General features: G+C 39.1%; 1 protein-coding gene across 4 annotated transcripts in view; it reads left to right on the forward strand.

Moving 5' to 3' along the window:
- Nucleotides 1-26,691, forward strand: part of erich2 (glutamate-rich 2) — a 251,326-nt gene that overhangs the window by 42,006 nt on the left and 182,629 nt on the right. For 3 of the 4 annotated variants that reach the window (XM_043693703.1, XM_043693704.1, XM_043693706.1), the window contains 2 exons: nt 6,367-6,403; nt 25,573-25,685. The exons of the other annotated variant lie outside the window; for it this stretch is intronic. In XM_043693703.1, coding sequence (XP_043549638.1) covers nt 6,367-6,403; nt 25,573-25,685 — 150 coding nt within the window. The remainder of the gene's footprint in view (nt 1-6,366; nt 6,404-25,572; nt 25,686-26,691) is intronic. 4 annotated transcript variants of the gene reach the window in all.

Here is a 26,691-nt window from a genome sequence, read left to right on the forward strand (position 1 = left end):
TGGTCAACCAGGTTCATTGGCCATATGTCTAGATTAGAGTGATGCTGGAAAAGCACAGCAGGTCAGGCAGTATCCGAGGAGCAGGAAAATCGACGTTTTGGGCCCTTCATCAGGAAGAAGACTCTGGTTTCCAGCATCTGCAGTCCTTGTTTTTATCTCATTGGCCATATGGTTTACTCCTGCACTTGTTTATACTTTTATGTTGGCCCTCTGCTACCATGTTATAATCCAGAAAACAAGTTGGTGAAGGATAGAACTGGAGCCAATCATTTATGCACTGATATATTTGACAAGAGTTACAAACTCCACAGTGCTGTGGTTAGTTTGATCCTTTCTGCAGTTTGTGCTTTCATCCACAATGGGAGCAAGAACCTTGTACCTACTGGACCAGGGCACTGATCGAAGCTACTTCACAGCTATGTTCTGGATTACCATTCCTGCTTCACTCAATTAATCTAATTGCCGACTAAAACACAATATTGAGAGTGTATTGCTGGAAAAGCACAGCAGGTTAGGTAACATGCGAGGAGCAGGAAAATCGACTTTCATCAGGAATTGACACTATGTTCAGTAAGCTCTCCCTGCTTGTGATGTGTTGCAGCATCTACAGTTCAGACTCCAACTCATCAATTTTAAGCTAAAGTTCCTTGAGCAGCCAACACTTACTGCAGATGTGGTCACCATTGTCTGCAATGGCATCCACCAGTTCCCACATAATACAGCTGCAACACATTATCTGCCCAGCAATCTCTATTTAATAAGTTAATTTGCATGTTATATACTTTAAAGGTGAATTTTTGAACTGTACTCTTCAGCTGTAATGATTCCTGCTTTAAATCATTTGGCCAATGAAATGAGACATCCAACAATCAACATAGTAGAATCTTCTTAATGAATATTCATGATCATTCATTGAATATCATGTGCTTTTCACCTAGAAAAACAGATGAACAACACCAGCTGTCTGAGACCAGTTAGATGTGAAAAATTGCACAGCCCATGACCATGGAGGTGCAGTTAGGGTGGACCATATGGGCCAGAAAGATGCATGGGCAAGAATGATTTGGCGATGCCAGTGTTGGACTTAAAACTCACTCAACACCAGGTTATAGTCCAACATGGAACCAGCTGATCAAGGAGCAGCATTCTGAAAGCTAGTGCTTCCAAACAAACCTGTTGGACTATGACTGGTGTTGTGTGATTTTTAACCATGGACAAGAAGACATAGCTTTAACAGTGACCATTAACCTATGTTACCTGGTACCAGTTCTTACAAAGGCAGAGGTTGCCCCTTGCCAGCCCTGATTTGTCACCAGGTACAAAACATCCCAGAACTCTGTGGCCTGTGAAACTCCACATGTAGCCCCCTGAGAGCACCAGTCAGCTACACCAGATTGGACAGGGAATTAAGATCCTTAATGCCTGGCAGGTCTTGCCACAAAACTCTTAAGAGCATCCTTTTTAGACAGATCAAGAGAGTTCAGAACCCTGAAATAGGCTGGGCTTGGGCACTGATGACTTCCAGATCAGAGACCAGGGATCCATCGGCAGCCAATAATCCTGAAATTCTTATATATTTTTGCCTTCATTCCAGTTCCTGGTCCTGAAAGAAAAAACCCAACATCCAAATGGACACTTCTGAGGATGTGGGCTGAAAATGTGTTGGTGGAAAAGCGCAGCAGGTCAGGCAGCATCCAGGGAACAGGAGAATCGACGTTTCGGGCATAAGCCCTTCTTCAGGCTTATGCCCGAAACGTCGATTCTCCTGTTCCCTGGATGCTGCCTGACCTGCTGCGCTTTTCCAGCAACACATTTTCAGCTCTGATCTCCAGCATCTGCAGACCTCACTTTCTCCACTTCTGAGGATGTAACAAGCTAATGGTCCATCAGCACATCCTTCATTTCTTCATACATCTTCTGCAAATGTGTGGCAATGACTGCCTGTCAGAGGCAGAATTCCAAATTGACTACCTTTTGCTTCTTTCTCCAGTCAGCCCAAATTCAACAGAGCAATTCCCAAAATTGCTTATTCTCGAGCAGCTCCATTGTAAAATGCCAGTATGCAAACCTTGTCAATACTTGTAAAAGCAGAAGCTGTGTCTTCAACAGGTAATGGTCCAAGTATATATTTGGTTACAAGATCATAGTCAGGAAGCAGGCAACATGTACCTGAGAAATGCAGAGGTGGTTAGTTCTATTCCATCCTTCAGATTTCACAAAAGAAAATGTACGAGTGTCAAAATAGGGATTTTGCCCGATGATCACCAATTTGAATGCTGTCTGGCTGTGCCAAGCACCAGAGCTTTCCTCTTCTATTGCACTTGAAATTTTGCCACCCATCCGTTCCCCACGCCCCCACCCCAGCCCCTCCAAAAATGATGTACACTACGTCAATAGAGTCAAGATGAGAGAACACATCTTCAGCAGAGCGGATTTGTTGCTCACTGGCCTGGCAGTGAACTTGTAGATGAGCTAAAACAGCACTTTCCCCAGAAAAATGGTCAGAAAAGGGCCATGTGATTCATCGGGTCTGCCTGTCAAAATGAGCCACCAATCTATTCTAATCCCATTTTCCAGCAATTGACCCCTTTCTCATGCTTATTCTCTTTACAGAAAAGCAGTTACACTGAAAGATCAGACCAACTGAGTCCCTTAGGCACTCCACCACTTGGCTGTCCAAAGTACCAGAGGTTTCCTCTTCTAATGCACTTGAAGGTTTGCCAACCCATCCCTTGCCCACAACACCTCCAAGAATGATGTACACAACATCAGTAGAATCCAGATGAGAGAACACATCTTCAGAGAAGTGCATTTGTTGCTCACTGGGCTGCGAATTGTACTTGTAGATGAGTTAAAATAGCACTTTCCCCAGACAAATGGAGCAATGTCCTTTGGTGTCAAAGAAGTCTACAGTATAGAAAAAGGCTAAGCGGTCCATCGAGTTTGCCGGTCGGAATGAGCCATCCACTTACTCATACTTATTCTCTTTACAGAAAAGCAGTTAGACCTAAAGATCAGAGCCAGCCTTAAAGTCCACTTGAATTTCATTGTGGTAACCCAGGCATTAGCTCAAAGCTCCTGAGTTTGATAGGGGTTGATGGGAGGTTCAGTAGGGGACACGAGGGCTATTACCACCTCACTGAGGATGGGCTTCAATCATCTCTAGCCCTTCATGGAGCTATCTCATTTGGAACATATCTGCCAGCATTTTCTCTGTCACTATCTCATTCACTGGTGTGATGATAGTAGGATCCTGTATGAGTTGCACCAGAGGGTCTGGGCCAGAAGGTAGTAGGAGAATAGGGCCTCATTCAGCCTCAAGATACAGGAATTGGAATGATAGGAACATTAGTGACATCATTCTTGGCTACTTGGGGTTTTTTTCATGTCCCATCTCTTCACAGGTGTGGTCCTACAAAATGTACTGCTTGTTTTATCTGGTTCACTTACAGAAAGCTTGCTAAAAACCAAGCTGAGTTGGAAGAAAACTTGCTAATAACAAGCTGCTCAGCTAATCTTTCTCATTTCTGAAAAGAAAAATCTTCTTGTCGGTGCAGGGTGAAATCTATTTGTTATTTTGAAAAAATGTGATTGTTTTCAATCTTAAGATTGTATTTCCTAAGCTGTGTCAGTAAGACTTCAGAGATAAGCTTATGTGTTTAGTGATTTGACCACACCATGCAGAACTCAGAACAACAGCCTCTGGAACATATCACACTTTACCCATTTGAGTCTTAGAGCAGCCCATGGGCCAAATTCATTTTTCAGAAAACCCATCTCTGCACAGAAATCTTTTTTTCTTCTCTCCTTTTTCTGAAAAGTGAGCATGTGTTTGTATGTGTTGGAGTTATTTAAAGAATGCTTCTATATTACTGATTGCATATGTTAACCAATTATTGCAGTTTTATTGAATACATTTTGCTTTCATAAACCAATAATTGTGTTTCTTAAGAAACTTGGATCATAGATTTGCTATTTAAAACTTGATATAGTTAAGGTATTTAATTGATCATCTTGATAACTGGAAAACTAATTGTTATTTAATTCTGTAACTAGTAGAGCTGTGGGTTAAGAGTGACAGTGCATTCCTCCAGCCTCGGTTCTAACAGTTTGTAAAAGCATAGTGAATGTTTTATAAAAGCTCGATCAAGATTGATATCCTAATATGTTGAAACAAGGCGGAAGAAAGTGGATTCCTGGCACTGAGCTGAAAGGCTTTTGTTTAATTATTAGAAGTATCAATTTTTATAAAGCTCCATGAAGAGATACCACGTGATTTGATAATCTAGACCCCAATCTTATTTGCCGAATGCATTGCACACCAATAATTTAACACAGGATTTTTGGCAAAAAGTGAAGTTGAAAGTAGGTAAAGCTGGAGATAAGCAAATCTACTTCCCTAAATTTGGTCTCACACTGAATCGCATTACTGTAGACAAGGCTGTGCCCAGCATTCACATTACACACTGAAGCTGTGCACAGAGAGTACAACAAACCTGCTTTACTTTGGATTAATTCTTCAATCAAAATTGCTTGGTGGAATTTAATACCTTTCTTCAAGATAAAGCACTAGTGGGGACAGTTTGGAGGATGAGAAGGTTCATGCTGAAAGGAAGTAGGAGAGACCAGAACTGGAGGACACAGTTTACAAGTAAGAGATTTTCCATTGGGATGATGAGACATAGAGAATTGTTTTTCTCTCCGAGGATCACGAATCTTTAAGGTTGTATTCCCCACAGAGGTAGGTGGAGCAGATTCACTACTGTATACTTTTTTAAACCAAAATTAGGTAGATTTCTGACCAACAAGGGAATTGAAAGGTATGGGAGGTAGGCAGAAGAGTGAAGTTGAGGCCTCAATCTGTTTGGCTATAATCTTACCAACTGCTGGAACAGGTTTGAGGGACGAAATAATGTATTCATGCTCCTTATTTATATGATTTTGTTGTCATATCTTATCTTACCTTATCTCTGCATTACCTTTAAGACTTGCCTTACTGTTCTTCTGTACTTCAATTGGTCTCTTGTTCATGCCCTTTGCCCCTATATTGATGGCAAAAACTTCCTTCCTTTACTGTCTAGAAATTCCTCTCCAAAGTCCCACTGCCCCTTCATTTTTCCATATACCCTCAATAAACATTTTGAATCCTATCTTAAGGTTAAAGCTTTTCAACATCAATCATTGAGTCATAGAGTCATTAAGATGTACAGCACGGAAACAGACCCTTCAGTCCAACCCGTCCGTGCCGACCGGGTATCCCAATCCAATCTAGTCCCATCTGCCAGCACCTGGCCCATATTCCTCCAAACCCTTTCTATTCATATACTCATCCAAATGCCTTTTAAATGTTGCAATTGTACCAGCCTCCACCACTTCCTCTGGCAGCTCATTCCATACACGTACCACCCTGTGCATGGAAACGTTGCCCCTTGGGTCTCTTTTATATCTTTCTTCTCTCACCCTAAACCTATGCCCTCTAGTTCTGGACTCCCCAATCCCAGGGAAAAGACTTTGTCTATTTATCCTATCCATGCCCCTCATGCTTTTGTAAACCTCTGTAAGGTCACCCCTCAGCCTCTAATGCTCCAGGGAAGACAGCCCCAGCCTGTTCAGCCTCCCCCTGTAGCTCAAATCCTCCAACCCTGGCAACATCCTTGTAAATCTTTTCTGAACCCTTTCAAGTTTCACAACATCATTCCGATAGGAAGGAGACCAGAACTGCATGCAATATTCCAACAGTGGCCTAACCAATGTCTTGTACAGCTGCAACTCCTAATCGCTGTACTCAATACTCTGATCAATTAAGGAAAGCATACCAAACACCGCCTTCACTATCCTGTCTACCTGCGACTCCATTTTCAAGGAGCTATGAACCTGCACTCCAAGGTCTCTTTGTTCAGCAGCACTCCCTAGGACCTTAAGTGTATAAGTCAGTCTTCAATTTAACATTTCTTTTATTTCTTTAATTTGTATTTTTTCCCAGTAGCATGACTGTACTAAAGGTATTAAAAAAAACATACATTTTTAAGCAACCTGAATTTAAAGTGCTGTGCTGCGTTATTATAAATGCATTTCCTTGTACAGTTCTCATTAACCATTCCTTCTGCTTATATTTCTGGACAGTCACTTGCATTGAACTCTTTCATTTCAATCTATTTTATTTCATATAATATTTCTTGCACACATATGTAGGATGCTTACCTTTCATCTGTTCAGCTAATTAAGATTTCTTAAGTTTCCAACAAATATAAATCACAATTTTAAAATAATTATTTAATTTGTCTCAGTTTTTGACAACTCAGTTGAATAAACAAATATTTTCAGTATCATTCTTGACAATGTCTCTTACTTCATGTTCTTTTCCAGATTCACTTATTGTGGAGCCTTTGCAAGTAATGGCACGGTGAGTAAAATAGTATACTTTCCCCCTTGTACCCAAACCTTTGGAAGAGCAGTTACCATTGTTCAGAATGATGAAATGTTTGTAGTTAAAAATCACACAACACCGGGTTAGGGTCCAACAAGTTTATTTTGAAATACAAGCTTTTGCAGCTAGGCGGGGCAGGATCATAGGACACAGAATTTAAAATAAAAATTCAAAGTGTCACACAACTGATGCAGCATATTGAACAAAGCTAGATTGGTGTTAAGTCTTTCATTACTTAAAATAGGTTGCAGGTTTCAATTCATTAATATCTAAATCCCAGAATTTCTTTCAAATCATAGTCCCAAAATAACTTAAGGTTTTATAAAAAAAAAGTGACATCCTAGCTCAGACAATACATTAAAGGTGTGAGCTTAGAGACTGTCAATATCCCAATCTTTAGTTAGACTGGTTCTATTTCCAAAGTAGGGACTTATAAAATGTCACATGGACTAACTGCCTATAGATTGTTGAACGAAATAGAATGTATCTGCAAATGCAAATTCACCCCCATAGACGTGTGTGTGTATGTTTGTGCACAAAACACAGAAAGCTTGTAGGTAATCGGGAAGAGTAATGGAATGTTGGGTCTCATACTCCAACGCTCTTGAAATAAAACTAGGAAAGTCTTAGCAGTCTACAAGGTTTTGGTGAGATCATCAGAGTACGGTGAGCATTTTTGGTGTCCTTATTTAAGAAAATTGGAGGCAGTTCAGAGAAGGTTCACGAAGATGATTCCCAATATTGAGGATCCCCAATTATGAGCAAAGGCTAAACAGGTTAGGACACTACTCACTGGAGTTTAGAAGAATGAGAGGTGATCTCACTGAAACATATAGGATTCTTAAGAGGCTTGACAGGTTAAATGCTGAGACAATGTTCCCCCTCATGGGAGAGTCTCGGACAAGATAGTGTCGGGATAAAGGGGCATTAATTTAATTCTGAGATGAAAAGGAATATCTTCTCTTAGAGTGTTCAGTCTTTGGAACTCCTTGCCGCAGACAGCTATGGCAGCAGAGTTCTTGTGTATATTTCAGGCTGAGATAAATAACATTTAATTCCCCTACTGATCAATATTTTAAGGGGAGGGGCAGGAAAGTGGACTTGAGGAATGTTGGATCAGCCACGATCCTATTAAATGGCAGAGCAGACTTGAATGGGTGAAAAGCCTACTCTTGTTCCTATTTGTTATGGTCTTGTAGTTTTAAATGATACAAGGCATGGATCCAAGTACAGAATCTGTATCAATTGGAATACAGATTGAATAATTTGGCTTATGGTTCAGTGTATCCATGTCGCGTTGTTTCCTATTTTAGAATAAAAAGAGTGACACTGATTTCCAGGCCTAAACTCTGATTTGTGCTGTCATCAAATAAGTTTGTGTTGGGAGCAGACACCAACATTGCAATATAAATCATCAACAAGTGCTAAATGAAAATATTGTAACATTGTGTTACAAATTTAAAAATTTTTTGCCATTTGAAACCTCACGTACTGAGGAAAATGGGATTTTCCCTCCCAAAGTAAGGTTTTACCTATTATAAAATGTTGATATAGGGTTTTCCATTTTGGCATTTTGATCTTGGCTAGCTTTATAATGCATGGTGAAATAAAAAGACATATCTATATAGAACTTTTCAACTACTGAACATCTCAAAGTGCTTTTCAATCTATGAAGTATTTTGGTCAATGTTATAATTTATGAAATGTATCAGTCAGTATGTATCAGAGCAAACTTTCACAGATGGCAATATGATAATAACGGATGATATGTTAATGATTCAGATGAGGGAACTATATAATATCTTCAAGTTTGCAGATGACACAAATCTGGATAGGAGTGTGAACTGTGAGGAGAATGCAGAGATGCTTCAGTGTAATTTGCCTAAATTGAGCGTGCAAATGCCTGGCAGATGAAGTATAATGTTAATTATTGTGAGGTTATCCATTTTGGTAGCAAGAACAGAAAGATTGATTAATATCTGAACAGTGATGGATCGAGAAAGGAGAAGGTACAATAAGACATCAATATCTTTGTACATCAGTCACTGAAAATAAACATGCAGGTCAGCAGGTGGTGAAGGGGGTAAATGGTATTTTGACCTTCATAGTTAAAGGATTGGAGTACTAGAGCAGAAATGCCTTGCTGCAGTTGTGTACAGAGCCTTGGTATTGTGTGTGGTTTTTGCCTCCTTACCTGAGAAAGGATGCTCTGGCTATGGTGGGAGTGAACAAAGATTCACCAGGCTGATTCCTGGAATGGTAGCATTGATGTATGAAAAGAGATTAGAGTGGTTAGGAATGTATACACTGGAATTCAGAAGAATGAGGGGCATCTCATCGGAACTTATAAAATTCTAACAGGACTAGATAAGGTAAATATAGGAAGGATGTTTCTGATGACTGGGGAATCCAGAACCATGGGTCACAATCTAAGGGTATGGGGTAAACCGTTCAATATTGAGATGAGGAGAAATTTCTGTCAGAGAAAGTGTTTGAGGCCAAGGCAATAGACAATAGGTGCAGGAGTAGGCCATTCTGCCCTTCGAGCCTGCACCACCATTCAATATGATCATGGCTGATCATCCTTAATCAGTATCCTGTTCCTGCCTTATCTCCATAACCCTTTGTTCAACTATCCTTGAGAGCTCTATCCAACTCTTTCTTAAATGAATCCAGAGACTGGGCCTCCACTGCCCTCTGGGGCAGAGCATTCCACACAGCCACCACTCTCTGGTTGAAGAAGTTTCTTCCCATCTCTGTCCTAAATGGTCTACCCCGTATTTTTAAGCTGTGTCCTCTGGTTCGGCACTCACCCATCAGCGGAAACATGTTTCCTGCCTCCAGAGTGTCCAATCCTTTAATAATCTTATATGTCTCAATCAGATCCCCTCTCAGTTTTCTAAACTCAAGGGTATACAAGCCCAGTTGCTCCAGTCTTGAAAACATTGAAAGTTTTCATGAAATTAGATGTAGTTCTTAGCGCTAAAGGATCGGGTATGGGGAGAGGGAATAGGATGCTGAGTTGGATAAGAAGCCAGGATTTTACTGAGTGGAGGAGCAGGCTTGAAGGGCCAAATGGCCTACCCCTCCTATTATCTTGATTTTCTATTTTCTTTTCGTGATGTTGTTTGAAAGGTGAATATTGGCCAAGGGTGAATAAGGAGAACACCCTATTCTTTTTCAAAATATGATGTTTTATATACACCAATGTAGTCAATTGGACTTTGGTATATTTTTCATTCAATAGATGTCATCACCAATAATATACATTCTCTTTGTGGTGCAATGGTCAGTCTTAGGTTACTGGATGCATTAAATGTGTGTTACAAGCAAAATTATTAACTTTTAGACAGACCCAGAAATGAATATTTAAATTGGGGGGGAGGCTTGTTTAAAGCATAAACACAAAAGTAGACACGCTGGACTGAATGGCCTGTACCTGTGCTGTATGTTCTATATAATTCTCTGACTATTTGAATATGGTGTGCAAATTTGAGGCATTTTCACTAAAATAAAATGCGGAAGCATTTAATGCCTAGAAGAATATAAAAGATGAATTAGTATTTTCAAAGTTATGAGGAAAATTTGTGGAGTGCAACTTGATTTTATTGCAGGAAAAAGGACAAAGGGAGAAGGTGATCTGTTTTTTGAAAAAATGCTGAATGGCTGGGATGACAGAGACATAGTTAGAACATTTAGACTAAACAGCAAATTAATAGATGAGTGAAGCAGAATCCCTTCAAAAGTTATACAGTAACAATGTTAAGTTCTTCAAAATTAGGTAATTACCTGGTGCAGAATGACATTGGAGGCTACAAGATTGGGTCTAGAGTCAGATTTTTTATTAGATTAGATTCTCTACAGTGTGGAAACAGGCCCTTCGGCCCAACCAGTCCACACCGACCCTCTGAAGGGTAACCCACCCAGACCCATTTTCCTCTGACTAATGCACCTAACACTAAGGGCAACTTAGCATGGCCAATTCACCTGACCTGCACATCTTTGGATTGTGGGAGGAAACCGAAGCACCCGGAGGAAACCCACGCAGACAGAGGAAGAATGTGCAAACTCCACACAGTCGCCCGAGGCTGGAATACGAAATAATGGAAAGAAGTGTGGACACTGGAAATCAAAAACAAAAATAGAAATTGTTGGAAAAGTCAGCAGGTCTGGCAGGATCTGTGGAGAGAAATCAGAATTAATGTTTTGGGTTTGAACTTACAGACCTGTTGAGATTTTCCAGCAATTACTGTTTTTAGCTCCATATAAAAATTGGGTCCTTACTTTGGACATAGGGATTGTTATTTCTAATAGACAGCAAGTTAAGGTTGAATAGTGAGAAGTAGAAAAGGAGTCTGGAATGTTTTCCAAGTACCAATAATTAGCGGGCTTTTATATAGAACTTTATCTCTGGGAAATAAATTGATGGAAAATTCAGTCTTTTCATAACCTTTTGTACAAATATTGGACAAAAAAGAAATTCCTCATTATATATTTTATTTTAATTTTTATCACAAATATATGACATGTCAAAATATTCGAAGCTTGCCACTGTTTTTGGACTTGCTCTGAACCTAGGAAAATGGAACTTAACATTCCAATTTAAATGTTGAATGGGTTATTGGCATTGTTTTTCAAACTGTTAAGGAAGTGGAATCTGTAAGCTATCTTGCATCTTTACTTTTCTTCTTTGATAGTTTTCCATTACTATAGTTTACTCTTACAAAAAACCAATTAAAAGGAATTTTCCAGTACTAGCAATAACATAAGAAAGCTAGAACATGCTGTCCATCAGACTAAGTTGAAGGATACCCTGTTGTCAGATTTACACAGGTGAGAAACTCCCAACTTACACTGAGCCAGGCTCAGTAGGAATTCCCTTGTAACCATCCTGAATAGTTACAAGTTCCAGTGTGTGAACGCAATGAGGAAATCATGTGATAAATGAGTTAAATACCAGGAAGTAGGACGAATGAGACTAAGAGAATAACATTGTAAACTTGGCCTTCTTGTGGTGTTGTGGATGTGTCCTCAGCCCCTTGACTAGGAGGTCTGAGTTCAAGTACCACCTGCTCCAGAGACGTGCAATAACATCTCTGTAAAAGGTTGATTAGGAAAATAGTCTAATTTTTTTGTTAAACTTGTGAAAATTACGTTTGTGCAGGAAATTAGTTATTATTCCAAGCTCATGTGTTCTGTTTTCACTGGAATGAGTCCAGTGTGCTCGGAGCAGTGAAAAATGCTTCCTATCTCTTATCATGTTTTCCTTTGTCCTTTCAGAAAGGTTGGGAGAAGGAAATCAGAAAACTATAAATAAGTTAACCTTTCTTTTCAGAGAATTCCTAAAGTCTATAATTGAAGGTAGGGTGAATGAACACCTTGGAATTTTCATCAGAGATAGCCAGCATAGATTTTTCAAAGGGTAGGTCAAGCCTAACAAATCTGCTCATAGTTTTTGAAATTCTGGCCGTACTAATGTACAGAGAATGTTTATATTATTCTAGATTCGGAGATGCCAGTGTTGGACTGGGGTGTACAAAGTTAAAAATCACACAACACCAGGTTATAGTCCAACAGTCGCTCCGAAAGCTAGTGTGCTTCCAATTAAACCTGTTGGACTATAACCTGGTGTTGTGATTTTTAACTTTATATTATTCTAGGCATTAATTACATGGATGTCCAGAAGGCAATCCAGAGACTGTTGGCTGCCGTGAAGATCTCAGAATTGAAGGCAGATTACTGATCTATTTAGAAATTGGCAGAGTAGAGGTACCCAGAAAGTAGCTAATGATGAGCAGGTACTCTAATTGGCAGGATGTGACGAGTGGTGTCTTGCAAGGGTCAATGTTGGATCTCAGCTATTCATTGACCCATTAATTATTTGGTCATTGCAATAGAAATCCACATATTTAAATTTCCCAATGATACAATACAAGTCATATTTCAGCTATACAAAGCCCTGGTTAGCCTTCATCTGGGCCACCAGCTTGGCTGTATTGCCCAACTCAGGCTGTCAAGATCCAGAACTTCATGAAATTGTCATTCATACTTATTTGAACTGGATCCAATGGAAGGCAAGAAGTTTAATTTCCAAAGCTCGAGCCACTGGACAGAATCTAATTTAAACACTAAGACAAGTAAACAAGCACAAGGACACATACTAAGGAATTACATGAGGGTGATTCCTAATTACTTCCTTTAACTTAGGAGAAAGAACAAAAGGAAGTGAGAAAGAGATGAAAAGAGTGAACCTGAGGGAGGATAGTGCTGATGGCCCACACAGCAGAGAGTTAGTGGGGAGAGAGTCAGCCTGACCAAAAACAGTGTCAGGAACCCATAGCTGAAAGTGGCAGTGGGTGGTCAGTTGGAGTCAGGAAGCAATAGAGCCTGAAGGAAATAGTGTTGGAGACCAATATTAACCATGATTTGGAGATGCAGGTGTTGGACTGGGGTGTACAAAGTTAAAAATCACACAACACCAGGTTATAGTCCAACAGGTTTAATTGGAGGCACGCTAGCTTTTGGAGCGACGCTCCTTCATCAGGTGATAGACTATCACCTGATGAAGGAGCGGTGATAGTCTATCGCCTGATGACAGAGCGTCGCTCCGAAAGCTAGCGCACCTCCAATTAAACCTGTTGGACTATAACCTGGTGTTGTGTGATTTTTAACCAATATTAACAGCAGGGATCGGTGGAAGGCAGAAAGGGTGAATTGTACAAGTCAGTGGTAGACAGAGAAAGTGAACCTGCAGGAATCAGGGAGAGACAAAGTGTGTGAATGTGGAGGAAGTCAGCAGAATACAGAGAGAATGAGTGCGTGAAGTCAGTAGGAGAGAGAGAGAGAGAATTAATCTGTGAAAGTCTACAGGGGAGAAAGAAAGAAACCTGTATCAGTCAGTGGAAGACAGTTTGGAAACAATGGGAAACAGAGCAAACGTCATGAGAACAAATCAACAAAATTAAAGAGAATCATTGCATTAGATTAGGTAAGTACTTAGTTGTCTGGAGACCCTGAGGTGATTAGTATGCTGGATTGTTTTATAGAGAGATAGCATGGTGCTCCTTCTGCTGTGTAGTTTGTTTTTGAGCCATTATGACTCTACGGCTTGACCTGTAACTCTTTTTAGGGCCAGGTACTGCGATGGATGGGTGCTAAAAGTGTCACAGTCAATGTGTTTCCCAACTCCATCTTCTCTCCATTTTCCTGAATCAGCTGTGTTACAGTGAGTTGTCAATTAGAGTCATTAGCTGTCCCACAGGATTCCCTCCAACAACTTGCCCACCACCGACATCAGGCTCACTGGTCTATAATTCCCTGGCTTGACCTTACCACCCTTCTTAAACACCACCTTAGCCAACCTCCAGTCTTCCGGCACTTCACCTGTGACTGTCAATGATACAAATATTTCAGCAAGAGGCCCAGCAATCACTTCTCTGGCTTCCCACAGAGTTCTAGGGTATACCTGATCAGGTCCTGGGGATTTATCCACTTTTATGCGTTTCAAGACATCCAGCACTTCCTCCTCTGTAATATGGACATTTTGCAAGATGTCACCATCTATTTTCCTACAGTCTATATCTTCCATATCCTTTTTCACAGTAAATACTGATGCAAAATACTCATTTAGTATCTCCTCCATTTTCTGCGGCTCCACACAAAGGCCGCCTTGCTGATCTTTGAGGGGCCCTATTCTCTCCCTAGTTACCCTTTTGTCCTTAATGTATTTGTAAAACCCTTTGGATGCTCATTAATTCTATTTGCCAAAGCTATCTCATGTCCCCTTTTTGCCCTCCTGATTTCCCTGTTAAGTATACTCCTTAACAAATTCCTCTCCATCTAAACCTTTAATACTATGGCAGTCACAGTCTATGTTTGGAAAGTTAAAATCCCCTACCATAACCACCCTATTATTCTTACAGATAGTAGAGATCTCCTTACAAGTTTGTTTCTCCATTTCCCTCTGACTATTAGGGGGTCTATAATACAATCCCAATAAGGTGATCATCCCTTTCTTATTTCTCAGTTCCACCCAAATAACTTCCCTAGATGTATTTCGGGAATATCCTCCCCCAGCACAGCTGTAATGCTATCCCTTATCAAAAACACCACTCCCCTCTTCTCTTGCCTCCCTTTCTATCCTTCCTGTAACATTTGTAATTAAAGTAATACAGCCATTTAAAATATGTTAACTGAGGTCTCATACAATTTACCAGTTGGTCTCCACGTTTCAGAGGTGGTGGGGCTTGTTAGCTGTCTGGGTGTGGAAATGTTTGGCAGACTGGGGAGGACTAGCACCAAGAGCCTTCCTGTCGGCCTGATGCAGTAGCAGCTACAGTCTGCCCTCCCCTCCCAATTCTTCACACCATCTCCAAAACACATACACATACATATATACACACAATTGCACAAAATCACAAACCCCTGCTATCAGTAGTGGCCTAGTTATTAAAGCCATTTTAATTTTAGAGAAGTTGGCAAGGGGATGGCTCCATTTGGAAGCATCATTCTTGCAAATACCTTTCACTGCACCCTGCTTTATTTAATGACAGGTCTTCCAGCTTTGAGTGCCCTCCCACTATCCTTATTGGAATGGTGATCCTGTCCTCTGTTACAAATTATCTGTTTAAAGCAAAGTACATTGATCAACTCTTCCTCACAGTATGAGCTTTTGACCCCCACTTGAGCCTGGTGATGAAGTTCAGCAGCCCACAGGACAAATCCTGCCTGAAAACGTTAGCTATTGCAATCATATGGAATGGAATTATTGGAATAATCTTTATCTGGATTTGATGTAAATACTTATTTTTAATTAAAACAAGACCAATAACATTGGATTGAAGGAAGGCAATCAGATGATAGTTGTAATGACAGTGGTACTAAACTTTGCAATATTCATGGAAAGCACAATTCAGACAAAGCACTGTTGGGAGAGTTGTTTTGTAATATCTCAATCAGTCCAACTTATTGGGCCGAAGGGCCTGTTGCCATACTATAGGTAATGTAATCTAAAATGTAATCCTATGTAGGCCAGACCAGATAAGAATGGTAGATTTCCTTCCATAAAGGACATTAGTGAAGCAGATGTATTTCCCCCCAACAATTAGCAATGGTTTCATGATCACCCATTATTAATTCAATAAATTGAATTCAAATTCTACCATATGCCATGGATAGATTCAAACACGTGTCAGCAGGAACATTATCTGGATCTTGTCTCGTGATAATACCACTAGGCCATCACCTCCCCTATTTATGTTCATCTATTTCCATCAGAAGATAAGTAGATAGCCCAAGGAGACTCCGCTCACTTGCAACTTAAATTTCCTGCTGCTCTTCTTTTTATTGTGCCTTACTTGGGGGCTAAATCGATGTTGGGGTTCTCCTGAACTAATATTCAAAGATAATAATAAATATTGAATGAACTAATGTGGGATGACAATTTAAGAAAGCACCTTAAAATCTTAAAACTGGGCAGTATGTAGTTTGGTGATCTTAAGTCGCCATAATATATAACATATATACAGTGTCTTAACTTATTGTCAATTGTTTTCTGATGATACTGGAGTAATGATGCCTTAAAAGAAAATTATGTCTGTTTGTGAGGCATGCTTGTCTCTTTATCATTTAAAACTCACAAGATCCCTAAGTTTAATTTGCACTCAGTAAGATGCTGATTGAAATGAAATGTTGTCTGATATTTTAATCTAGTTCTGAATATTAAACTTGGCTGACTTATGTTCCAATTAATAACACACAATATAAGGACTGATTTGCCTTTATTTGGAGGATGATCATTGTGCTGTTATATCTAGGGTGCAATGTATTTTATAATAATGTTAGAAATTTTAATATAAAAGTTATATATCAATATTGGCATTGTTTGAAAAGAAGCTTCTTGATTATTTTTCACCAAAGAAAATTAATTAATGCATTATTTTTTAAATATCTAGCTTTGGACATCAGCTTGTGAATTTTTTATTAACTTAAGCATTTTCAGTGTTTGCTCTATAATGTTGATTTCCCCACATTACTACAGCTACTGATCTGTGCAGCTACACCCTCACTTCCATTTTTGATACCATAGGCCCCATTAAAAGTATTATTGTCTTTCACTCTGACCACCCTCTCTGATAGAGTCCTAATTTTTGTTCCTTTACGTTGAAGGAGTAAAGACGTGAAAGGCTATAGTGGACAATTAGTCTTGCCATTCACTATTAGATGAGTCCACATGAAGTGCTGTATGACCAGCTCTTGTTTGCCGAAACGTTTAACTATTCCAGGGTCATGCTGGAATGCAAAGTAACTCCCACCATGGATTTTTTAATGCAAATTGTTTACTTAAAACCCTTTCTCCATCTTTTATGCCCTCTCCCACAACAAGTATAAGGAGCTCATGGACTATTTTGTTTTATGCAGGGAGTAGTTAGGATATGGGATGCACTCCTTGACAAGGAAGAAGGGATCGAGGCAGTAGAAGTGTAGTTGTTTCACAGGGCCAGCACACGTTCATGGTTCAAATGGCTTCCTTCTGTGCTGTAATAAATATAAGATGCTATCTGCAAGCATGCAAATTAGGTGCAGGAGTAAGCTACTCAGCCTCTCAAGCTAGTCAAAAGATCTCATCACTTCACATTCCTGAATATCACTGATAACCTTTCACCCCTTTCATTATCAAAAATCTACCTACCTTTCCTCATAAATATTCAAAAACTTTGCATCCATCACACTTTGAGGAACAGTGTTCCAAACAAATGGATTTATTTGAAAAACAAAATGCAATTTTTGAATTTCCTAGTTCCTGAGACTAACTCACTAATTTTGAATTTAGGCATATACAGTTACAATACTCACTAGCCAATCAACTCAGTCTTGCTGTGATGTCACAGTTAATTTTTTAAAAATATTTTTTTTCAAACTCGGATACACCCTGGTCCAATGCTGTTTCCAACTCTTGCACTCGGTAAGTGTTAGGCCCTAAGCCTGAACTTTAATTTACCTTCTCCCCACTTTCTCACTTATTTTGAGGCCTGTTGCTGCTCCCAACTCTTATTCCAGGGATATATATGAATTGCCCTTATCCAACCTCTTGTTTATCTCATCACAATCTTAATCAAGTTAGTCAAATATGGTTTTCCTTTAATAAATCCATTATTCATTCCACATTTAGTGATTCACAGATGTTTTCTTCTCCAGTTCTATTGCAATTTCTATTTGTCTTAAAGCAGGGTGAGATTAAAGTTACAATCCTTTATTGTTCTACTCAAAACTTTGCTCAGCTTTACTGATCAGTGCCATGAGATCCTGTTAGCTCAGAAGGTTCCATGTGGTACTTATTAGTGTTGACAGTATGGTTTCAATTCCTGTACCAGTTGAGGTTGTTCTTGAGTCCTTCCTCTTCCATCAGTGTGAAGTCATTAGGGACATTCCACCAGTGTGATAGCATGGAATCATGATGAGCAACTATTGAATGCCAAGGACACAGCATGAGGAGAGGCTAATCACTGGTCAGTTAGCCTCCATTACAGAACTCCTTTACCGCACTTTCAGATAATGCATTACAAATCCATTCCTCTCATTGTGTGAAAAAATTTTTTTCTCACATCACATTTGCTTCTTTTACAAATTGCTTTCTATGTTCCCTGCTTTTCTTGATCCTTTTACAAGCAGGAACAGTTTCTCCCTCATGATTTTGAAAACTTCTGTCAGATCCCTCTTAGAACTCTTCCCTCTAAGAACAGTGCCATCCTCTCCAATTTATCTCATAACTGAAGTTTCTCATGCCTGAAACCACTGCATACTTTTCAATACCTTCAGTCTTTCCTATAGTGAAGTATCCAGTTGATCAGTTGGTTACAGTTGGTGAATAAGAGTAGCCCAGGTTTCATTTTTTTTTAAAGTCCTTCCAATTTTGACTTGTGTGAAGTAATGTTTACATGTCAGATTTTTAATATTAATACACTCTTCTTATGGGATCCCATTCATAAGTATAAGCATTTGTAGGTGAGACATTTGTAAATCGGGGATTGCCTGTATATAGACAAAGCATATTAATTGAAAATTTTCAAAAGTACAGAAATGTTAAAAAAGAACACTTTGCAAAACAGTTTGATATTTTTAGAATGTTGACTGTATTTGGTTAAAAGTTATTTATCACTTATTGCTTATGCTTTGGTATTTGTCACACAAATCAATCTGTAATGTATATTAACAGAAAATCTATGCTTGAAGCTTATTATAGCTGATTTTGTGAATATAAAAATATTTCTTGAGGTAACAATATGTCAGTTTACTTATGTTACAGGCTATTATTAAATTTGGATTGTGGATAAACTTGTTTCCAATTAACGGAATTTGCATTAAAAGAAATTAGGTTCACAAGATGGTTCATGATTGAAAAGCCCCTTTTGCCCATTTAATTTCATTCTTTGAGAACGCTGAACCTACTGTATTCACATTACAATATTTAGTGTTTATGAATAAATCTGGAGTGTTGGCCTTAACCTGTGCCATCAGGAGCCTGTTCAAGCTGTTGATCATCCTTCAGTATGACATACTTCCTAGTATTGTCCTTTGTGTGCACCTCTAAGTCTAGAACTTGGGCTTTCTTATTTTGCAGTCCTGCATATAGAGTCATAGATTCATAGAGATGTACAGCATGGAAACAGATCCTTCGGTCCAACCCGTCCATGCCGACCAGATATCCCAACCCAATCTAGTCCCACCTGCGAGCGCCTGGCCTATATCCCTCCAAACCCTTCCTATTCCTATACTCATCCAAGTACCTCTTAAATGTTGCAATTGTACCAGCCTCCACCACATCCTCAGGCAGCTCATTCCATACGCGTACCACATTCTACGTGAAAAAGTTGCCCCTTAGGCCCCTTATATCTTTCCCCTCTCACCCTAAACCTATGCCCTCTAGTTCTGGAATCCCCGACCCCAGGGAAAAGACTTTGTCTATTTATCCTATCTATGCCCCTCATAATTTTGTAAACTTCTATAAGGTCACCCCTCAGCCTCCGACGCTCCAGGGAAAACAGCCCCAGCCTGTTCAGCCTCTCCCTGTAGCTCAGATCCTCCAACCCTGACAACATCCTTGTAAGTCTTTTCTGAACCCTTTCAAGTTTCACAACATCTTTCCGATAGGAAGGAGACCAGAATTGCACGCAATATTCCAACAGTTGCCTAACCAATGTCCTGTGCAGCTGCAACATGACCTCCCATGTTGCATATCTGAAAGTATTGCCATGGATTATTTTCAGTGTTCCATTAAATTTATCTTATGATGTTCTACTTTATTCTTATTATTTGTCTATGAGAAATAGCATCAGCACGACAAAGTCAGTTGACAATACTGTTATTATGACGAAGGTGCCTGGTGCATTTCCATGTACCTTTTCCAATTAGTCTGCAATAATCTTGATAGAAAAACTGCATCACTTGTGCTATTTCCTAGGAATTGTACAGGTCTTCCATTGTTGTTACATGAATGGGCAAGACAACCCTGATGTAAATTAGCTTTCATTAATAGTAATGTGGACAGTGTCCGACAAGCAATCTCAATTAAATAATTTCCATTGTAAAATAGTTATAATACTTCTCTAAGATCTCCTCTGAAATGTCTCCTCCCAGTTTATGTTCACATTTTCATGCCTAATTTCTTTAACATTAAGAATAAAGCTATACCTTTTCTCTACTTTGTCTACATACAAATGCCTGATGACTAGTACAAAGAACACATGGCCCAAATTTTAATGTGAGCAGTAAGGCAGCAGCTGTTCGCCTTGCGTACAGTTGCTCAAATTCCTTCTGTGATGTTATAAATGTAAATTTCCACTTAACCAGTGTCCTTTTAGTTCGGAACCCAATACAGGGGACCTGTGTCAACTGTGAACAAGACAGATTGAAGAATCCTAATTGAGTCATAGGGCTGAATTTCCACTTTGAGCAGATGGGGATTTAGGAGTCAGAATTCTTTCCAGAATTGATAGTGGATAACAAGAAATGGCAGAGCAATTAAACAACTATTTTAGTTCTTTTTTTCACCAAAGAAGACAAAAGAAATGATAGGGAAACAAGGATATATTGAGAGGGAAGAATTGAATTGAATTGGTAATTGTAAAATAAAAAAAAGTGCTCAAGAAATTAATGGGACTGAAAGCCGATAAATCCTCAGCACATGATAATCTATACCCAGGTGCTAAAAAGTTCTAGGACCATAAGACATAGGTGCAGAAGTCGGCCATTCAGACCATCATGTCTGCTCTGCCATTCAATTAGATTATTGTTGATCTACAAATCCTCAACCCCATATTCCTGGCTTTTTCCCATAAATCTTAATTCCCTTGCAGATTTAAAAAATTCTGTCAATCACAGTCTTGAATATACTTAACAACCTCGCCCCAGCAGTCCCCTGCAGTAAAGAACTCCACAGATTCACCACCCTCTGAGAGAAATTTCTCCTCATCTCTGTCTTAAATGGGTGACTCCTTACTCTTAGATAATGCTCTTCTGTCCTCGACTCTGCTTCCAATTGAAAACGACCTTTCCACATCTGCCCTGGCAAGTCTCCTGTGAATCTTGTATGTTTCAATAAGGTCTCCACTCATTCTCCTAAACTCCAAATGTATAGGCCCAACTTATTCAACCCCTCTTTGTAAGACAATCCCTGCATACACGGGATCAGCCTTCTCTGGATGCCTCCAATGCCAGTATATCTTTCCCTAGATGAAGCTAGTATCCTAGCTGTGTTCTGACTAGTCCCTTGTATAGTTTTTAAAAAACCTTGATACTTTTATTCTTTATTTTCTTTAAAATAGACGCTGACATTCCACTTGTTTCCCTATTAACCTCTGAACTTGTTTGCTAGCTTTTTGTGATTCATGGACAAGGACTCCCAAATCTTTCTGTATTGTAGCTACTCATCATCCTGACTTGAAAATATATTGCCATTCCTTCATTGTTGCTGAGTCAAAATCCTGGAGTTCTCTCCCTAATGGCATTGTAGATCTACTTACAGCACATGGACTGCTGTGATTGAAGAAGACAGCTCACTGCCACCTTCTCAAGGGCGATTAGGGATGGGCAGTAAATGCTAGCCAGCCAGTGTGCCCATGTTCCACAAATGAATAAAGAAAAATTAAATTTAAAGTAACACAGGATTAATGAACTGTTTTTTTCGACCCTCATTATCTTCGGATTTATTTTCCATCCCAGTATATAGCTTTTAGTGGATCTCCTTGTTATATTGTCTCCATAATGGCTGTAAAATCACACCTATTAATCTGTATTTGTGTTGCTAAGTTATTTATTTTGTTCTGAATAGCATGCACACTCGAGTAAAGAGATTAATTTTACCTTTTAATAATTTTTCCTCCTTTGACTGTTTTATTGCTACTTTTCTATGTTTGTATACTTTGCACATTCTGTACCACTCCTGGGTATTTTTATCCAAATGCCTGCCCTGTAATAATGTCATATCCTCTTGCTTTGTAAGCCTGCATTATCCCTCTCCCAACCCATCCAACCACCTGGTGAAGGATCAGCGCTCCATAAGCTAATACTTCCAAATAAACCTGTTGGACTATTACCTGGTGTAGTGTGATTATTAACTTTGTACACCCCAGTCCAAGGCTGGCACCTCCAAATCATCCTCTCCTTGCTATCATTGATTTAAAGCATCCTCCGCAGCCCTAGTTATTTGTCCCAGCATGTTTCAAGTGAAGCCTGTCTCACCAGAATAGCTGCCTTCTAATCCCAGTACTAGTACCATTGCTCTATGCACTAAAACCAATTTTACCCACACCAATCTTTGAACTACATATTTAATTCCTTGACACTATGTCACTTTGCCCATTGCTTGGTAGTAATCCAGAGATTATTGTCTGGTTTTCTGCTTCATAATCTAACTTCTAACCATTGAAAATCATTCAGTTGACCCTCCTTTCTAGTCCTATGAATATCATTAGTACCAACATAGATGACTACACTGGACCCCTCCCCTCCTTTTGGAAATTCTTCCCCAAGGAGATGCCTTTACCTTGGCACTGGGCAGGCAACACAGCCATTGAGATTCCTGGTGCAGAGAACAGTATCAATACCCTTAATTATACTGTCCTCAACCACTACTACATTCGTATTTCCTCCCCACCTTGAATGGTTCTCTGTGCCAAAGTTCTGCGATCAGTTTGCTCATTCTTCCGGCAAGTCACAACCTCCTGTCCCTGATTACAGACTAATTTGAAATTTACAAGAGGAAGCCATGAAAATAGTGAACATGTTGATAGTCATCTTCCACAATTCTATATATTCTAGAACAGTGTCAGTAGATTGGAGTGTGCCAAAGGTAACCCTTTTTCAAGGGTTCATCGAAAAGGAGTGTGTCACTGAGTTATAGATCAGCCATGATCATATTGATTGGCAAGGCAGGGTCAATGGGCTAAATTCATACTCCTGCTCCTATTTTCTATGTTTCTATATTTCATGAAGCCACCCCTTGGGAGTGAAAGGGTGTTGATATTTGGGGGTTTGTGATCATAGTTATCTGTTATAGGCAGTTGATGACTTGTTGCAATTTTCTGATAGTTCATCAAGTTTGTTAAGAAGCAGCAGGTTAGATATGATGCATTAGTTAATCAGCCGAAGAAAGTACACTGCTGTAACAGATAAGGAAGCTTCTCTTACGTTGAACCTATCCTGTAGAATGGAGTAGCAGTGGCAGTGGTTTTGAAATGCTGTTTTTGTGTTCTTTCCTGATGTAGGGGACTGATGTAGGGGAACTGTTGATCTTCTCCCAAGAAGATGGTGGCTCACTTTCCTGGATCCTTTCACATGTACCTAACCTTCCCCAACTATCCCATCATGATATACACCATAATGATGTATATCAGCCATGGGCTGGCCACCTATACTGTATCAATCACCTGTCTAAACTCTTTTGGCCAATCAGATCAGATTAGATTTCCTACAGTATGGAAACAGGCCCTTCGGCCCAACAAGTCCACACCGACCCTCCTAAGAGTAGTCCACCCAAACCCATTCCCCATATTTACCCCTGACAAATGCACCTAACACTATGGGCAATTTAGCATGGCAATACATCTGACCAGCAGATCTTTGGATTGTGGGAGGAAACCGGAGCACCCTGAGGAAACCCACGCTGACGCAGGGAGAACATGCAAACTCCACACAGACAGTCGCCCGAGGCTGCAATCAAACCCGGGTCCCTGGTACTGTGAGGTAGCAGTGCTAACCACTGAACCACCGTGCCACTCCCATGGGCAGTTATTCACGATGCCGAGATTATAGTTGTTCCCACTCCCGCTTCCATTTGAAAGTTAATATTTTTTCCTTAAAATAATTAAACCGTCTTGTTTTCAAAAACATTGTACTCATAATAGGGTGGTGTGGTGCCTGGTAAATCTTTTGTTTATGCTTGTGGGAAGCTAGTTACCAATGTAACACAGTTAAATGACATTTCATACTACGCATGAAGTACTGTTGTTTAAAGGGTATCTCAATTCCAACAGACAGGAAGCAGTCAACTGCTGAAAATTTTTGACTAGGATGCCTTATGGTTGCATATGGGTTCTTGAAGCTGGAGGACAGTGAGAGTTTGAAGGAACAGCCAGCTGTAGTACAAAGAACAGGGTGGTTGCTTGAACATGGAAATACACTCTTAATAATTTGTCTCAAAAACATAGATATAACGTAGAAAAAGAAGAGAGGCTACCATTGTTGGGAGGTGTATTCACAGTGAAACAAATATTGTCTTTGGCATAATCTTTGGAGCAGCTATAATGAGGCAGGGTAGGCCTTTAGGCCTGTCTTGATCACTGACAAGCGCCTTCCTGCCAGATTAGAAAGTTGGGGGTTGACTTAATAAGTTTTAACTGGCTGTTTGCCTTGTAAATACAAGCAACCTTGCCATGCCATGAATGTAACTCCTCTAAAATGGCTGGTGATGGGAAATGGTGTCATTCTCAACCTCTGGAGAGCCTGAAAATCCTGCTCATGCAGACTGCAAAGCAGGGACTCATGAACAACCAATATAAATTATACTTGAAATATTTTTATAATGTCAAATAGAAAACAAACTAAAGTTTGGAGCAAAAACAGAAATTTGCTTGAAAAGTTCAGCAGATCTGGCAGCATCTTGGAAAGAAATCAGAATTAATATTGCAGGTCTAGTGACCTTCAGAACTGATGGTAGGAAAAAGTTGTTTTTTATGCAGGAGGTAGGGTGATAGGAGTAAGCGATAGGTGGAGATAGAACCAAAGGAGAGAGAAGAACAAGCATTTCTCTCTACAGATGCTACCAGACTTGGTGAGCTTTTCCAGCAATTTATGTTTTTGTCTCTGATTTCTAACATCTGCTTAGATGCTAAAAACTCTTTCAGTATTTATTAAAGATTGGAGCACATGCATGACATTGAGAGGCACCATAAACCGAAAACAGAATGGAAGCTATTAAACTATTTTAATTTTAATTTTTCTCAAAAGGTTCAACTTTTCACTTTGTTTTTGGGAATGAGACTGTATAATTGTAAAACATGTAAGGCCAGCACTTACCACGAACTAAACTGTTGAAACAAAATCAGTTGCTCATGATTGTACTAAGTTTAATATTTTATATGTCTTTAAAGTGAAAATATTGTATAATTAACCTAAGATTACACCATCACAGTGATTTTTGTGCAAATTTCCAACAGTGAAAACTGAAACAGTGTGCCTGGAACAGAGCATCATTTTTAACAGTTCTCAGATTTCTGCACTTTATTTGCACATGTGCAGAAAGTAGAAATCATTGGAAGTTTTGTCCAGTACAATGAAAGAATTGCTGTTATCAACATAAAATGATTAAGACTATTCAATATGTTTGTGAGTTGTTAAGACTACATTTGATAAATAGCCATTTTAGCCATGAAACAGTAAACTCAGCAAATACAGTTCATATGCAAAGTGAATAATACATTTCTTCCTTGTGCTTTATTCTCCCAGAATCTCTTTAAACATTAGGTAACCTATAAACCTTTGAGAGATTGAAAGAAAATTGGTGACTTAGTTCCTTCTTCATAAATGTAAATTTGCTGTTAGTGTGGAGTACAGTGATATTTGATACTGTGAAATCCACTTTACAATAGGAATGGAATTTTTCTGGAGAATCGATCAACATTTACAATGAAGACAAGCCATTGCAAAGCTCACATTTCGGACACCTTTACAAAACAGCCCTGCTATATGCAGGAAATGACAGGTAATAATTTTTTAAATATGCAAATAAACATCTTTTGCCTGTTGTGAAAATACTTTTGCTTATTACCAAAAATATGTTTGATGTATACTTTATAGCCATATTAGAAAACTATGAAATAAGTTAAGGTCAATTTTCTTTAGTTTTCACTATGTATTTACTTTAGCTCTCACTCTTACTGACGAACTTGCTGAAGATGAAGGAGTGGTAGGAAACATTATGTCTATCGTTGTCTCAGAAAGATTATCAAGATGCATAATACATATTTAAAAAAAATACGTGTGGTAGGCAGTACATGTGTAATTTACTTTTCTTCTTCACTCCTTCCCCACACAATATGAATGTTATATTGGTCCAGCTTCACCTTTAATTTTGACTTATCAATTTGTATAGTCGGCAAATAAATACATTGGTTTATGTTTGTTTTGTGTTGAGCTTTTTGCTGCATCACTGGTTACTCTTCTGTTAAATTCTGTTATTGGTATCAAAGATTCTGATGATCCATGATTTGTGACCTTGCTGTTCACAAAATGGGCATAACTGGAAGATTATAAAGGTGATCTTAGCTTTTTCATAAAGAGTATCTTGATTATCATCAATGCTAAAAGCCAAGGCAAGTTAACATGTAGAGATTGAATCGACATTGCAAGAATACCTTGAATGAAGGAAAGTCTGTTTCAAGATGATGAAGCAACAAAGGTATCTGAACCAACAGAGTTCATACTATTTACTGAAGCATTGGGCAAAGTCTCCACATAAGATTAATGATTACATAATTGAATGTAGAATGAAAACTTTTGATTGAAAACGCTGAATTGAATTTAACACAGCATAGGCATAAATAATTTTGGGGCAAAGCTTGGACTTCTGTGTTTGTTCCTATTACTGTTTATTAAAAAGAAGGCTAAATTTATTCCTCATCTTTATATACTACAATTTTTTCTTGAAAGGTTTTGAGGTATTCCTTCCTTTAAGTTCTGAAATCCTTCTGCTGCTGGTGCTGATGCTC

The sequence above is a fragment of the Chiloscyllium plagiosum genome, chromosome 7 (genome assembly GCF_004010195.1).
Source record: "Chiloscyllium plagiosum isolate BGI_BamShark_2017 chromosome 7, ASM401019v2, whole genome shotgun sequence".
NCBI classification, from domain to species: Eukaryota; Metazoa; Chordata; class Chondrichthyes; order Orectolobiformes; family Hemiscylliidae; genus Chiloscyllium; species Chiloscyllium plagiosum.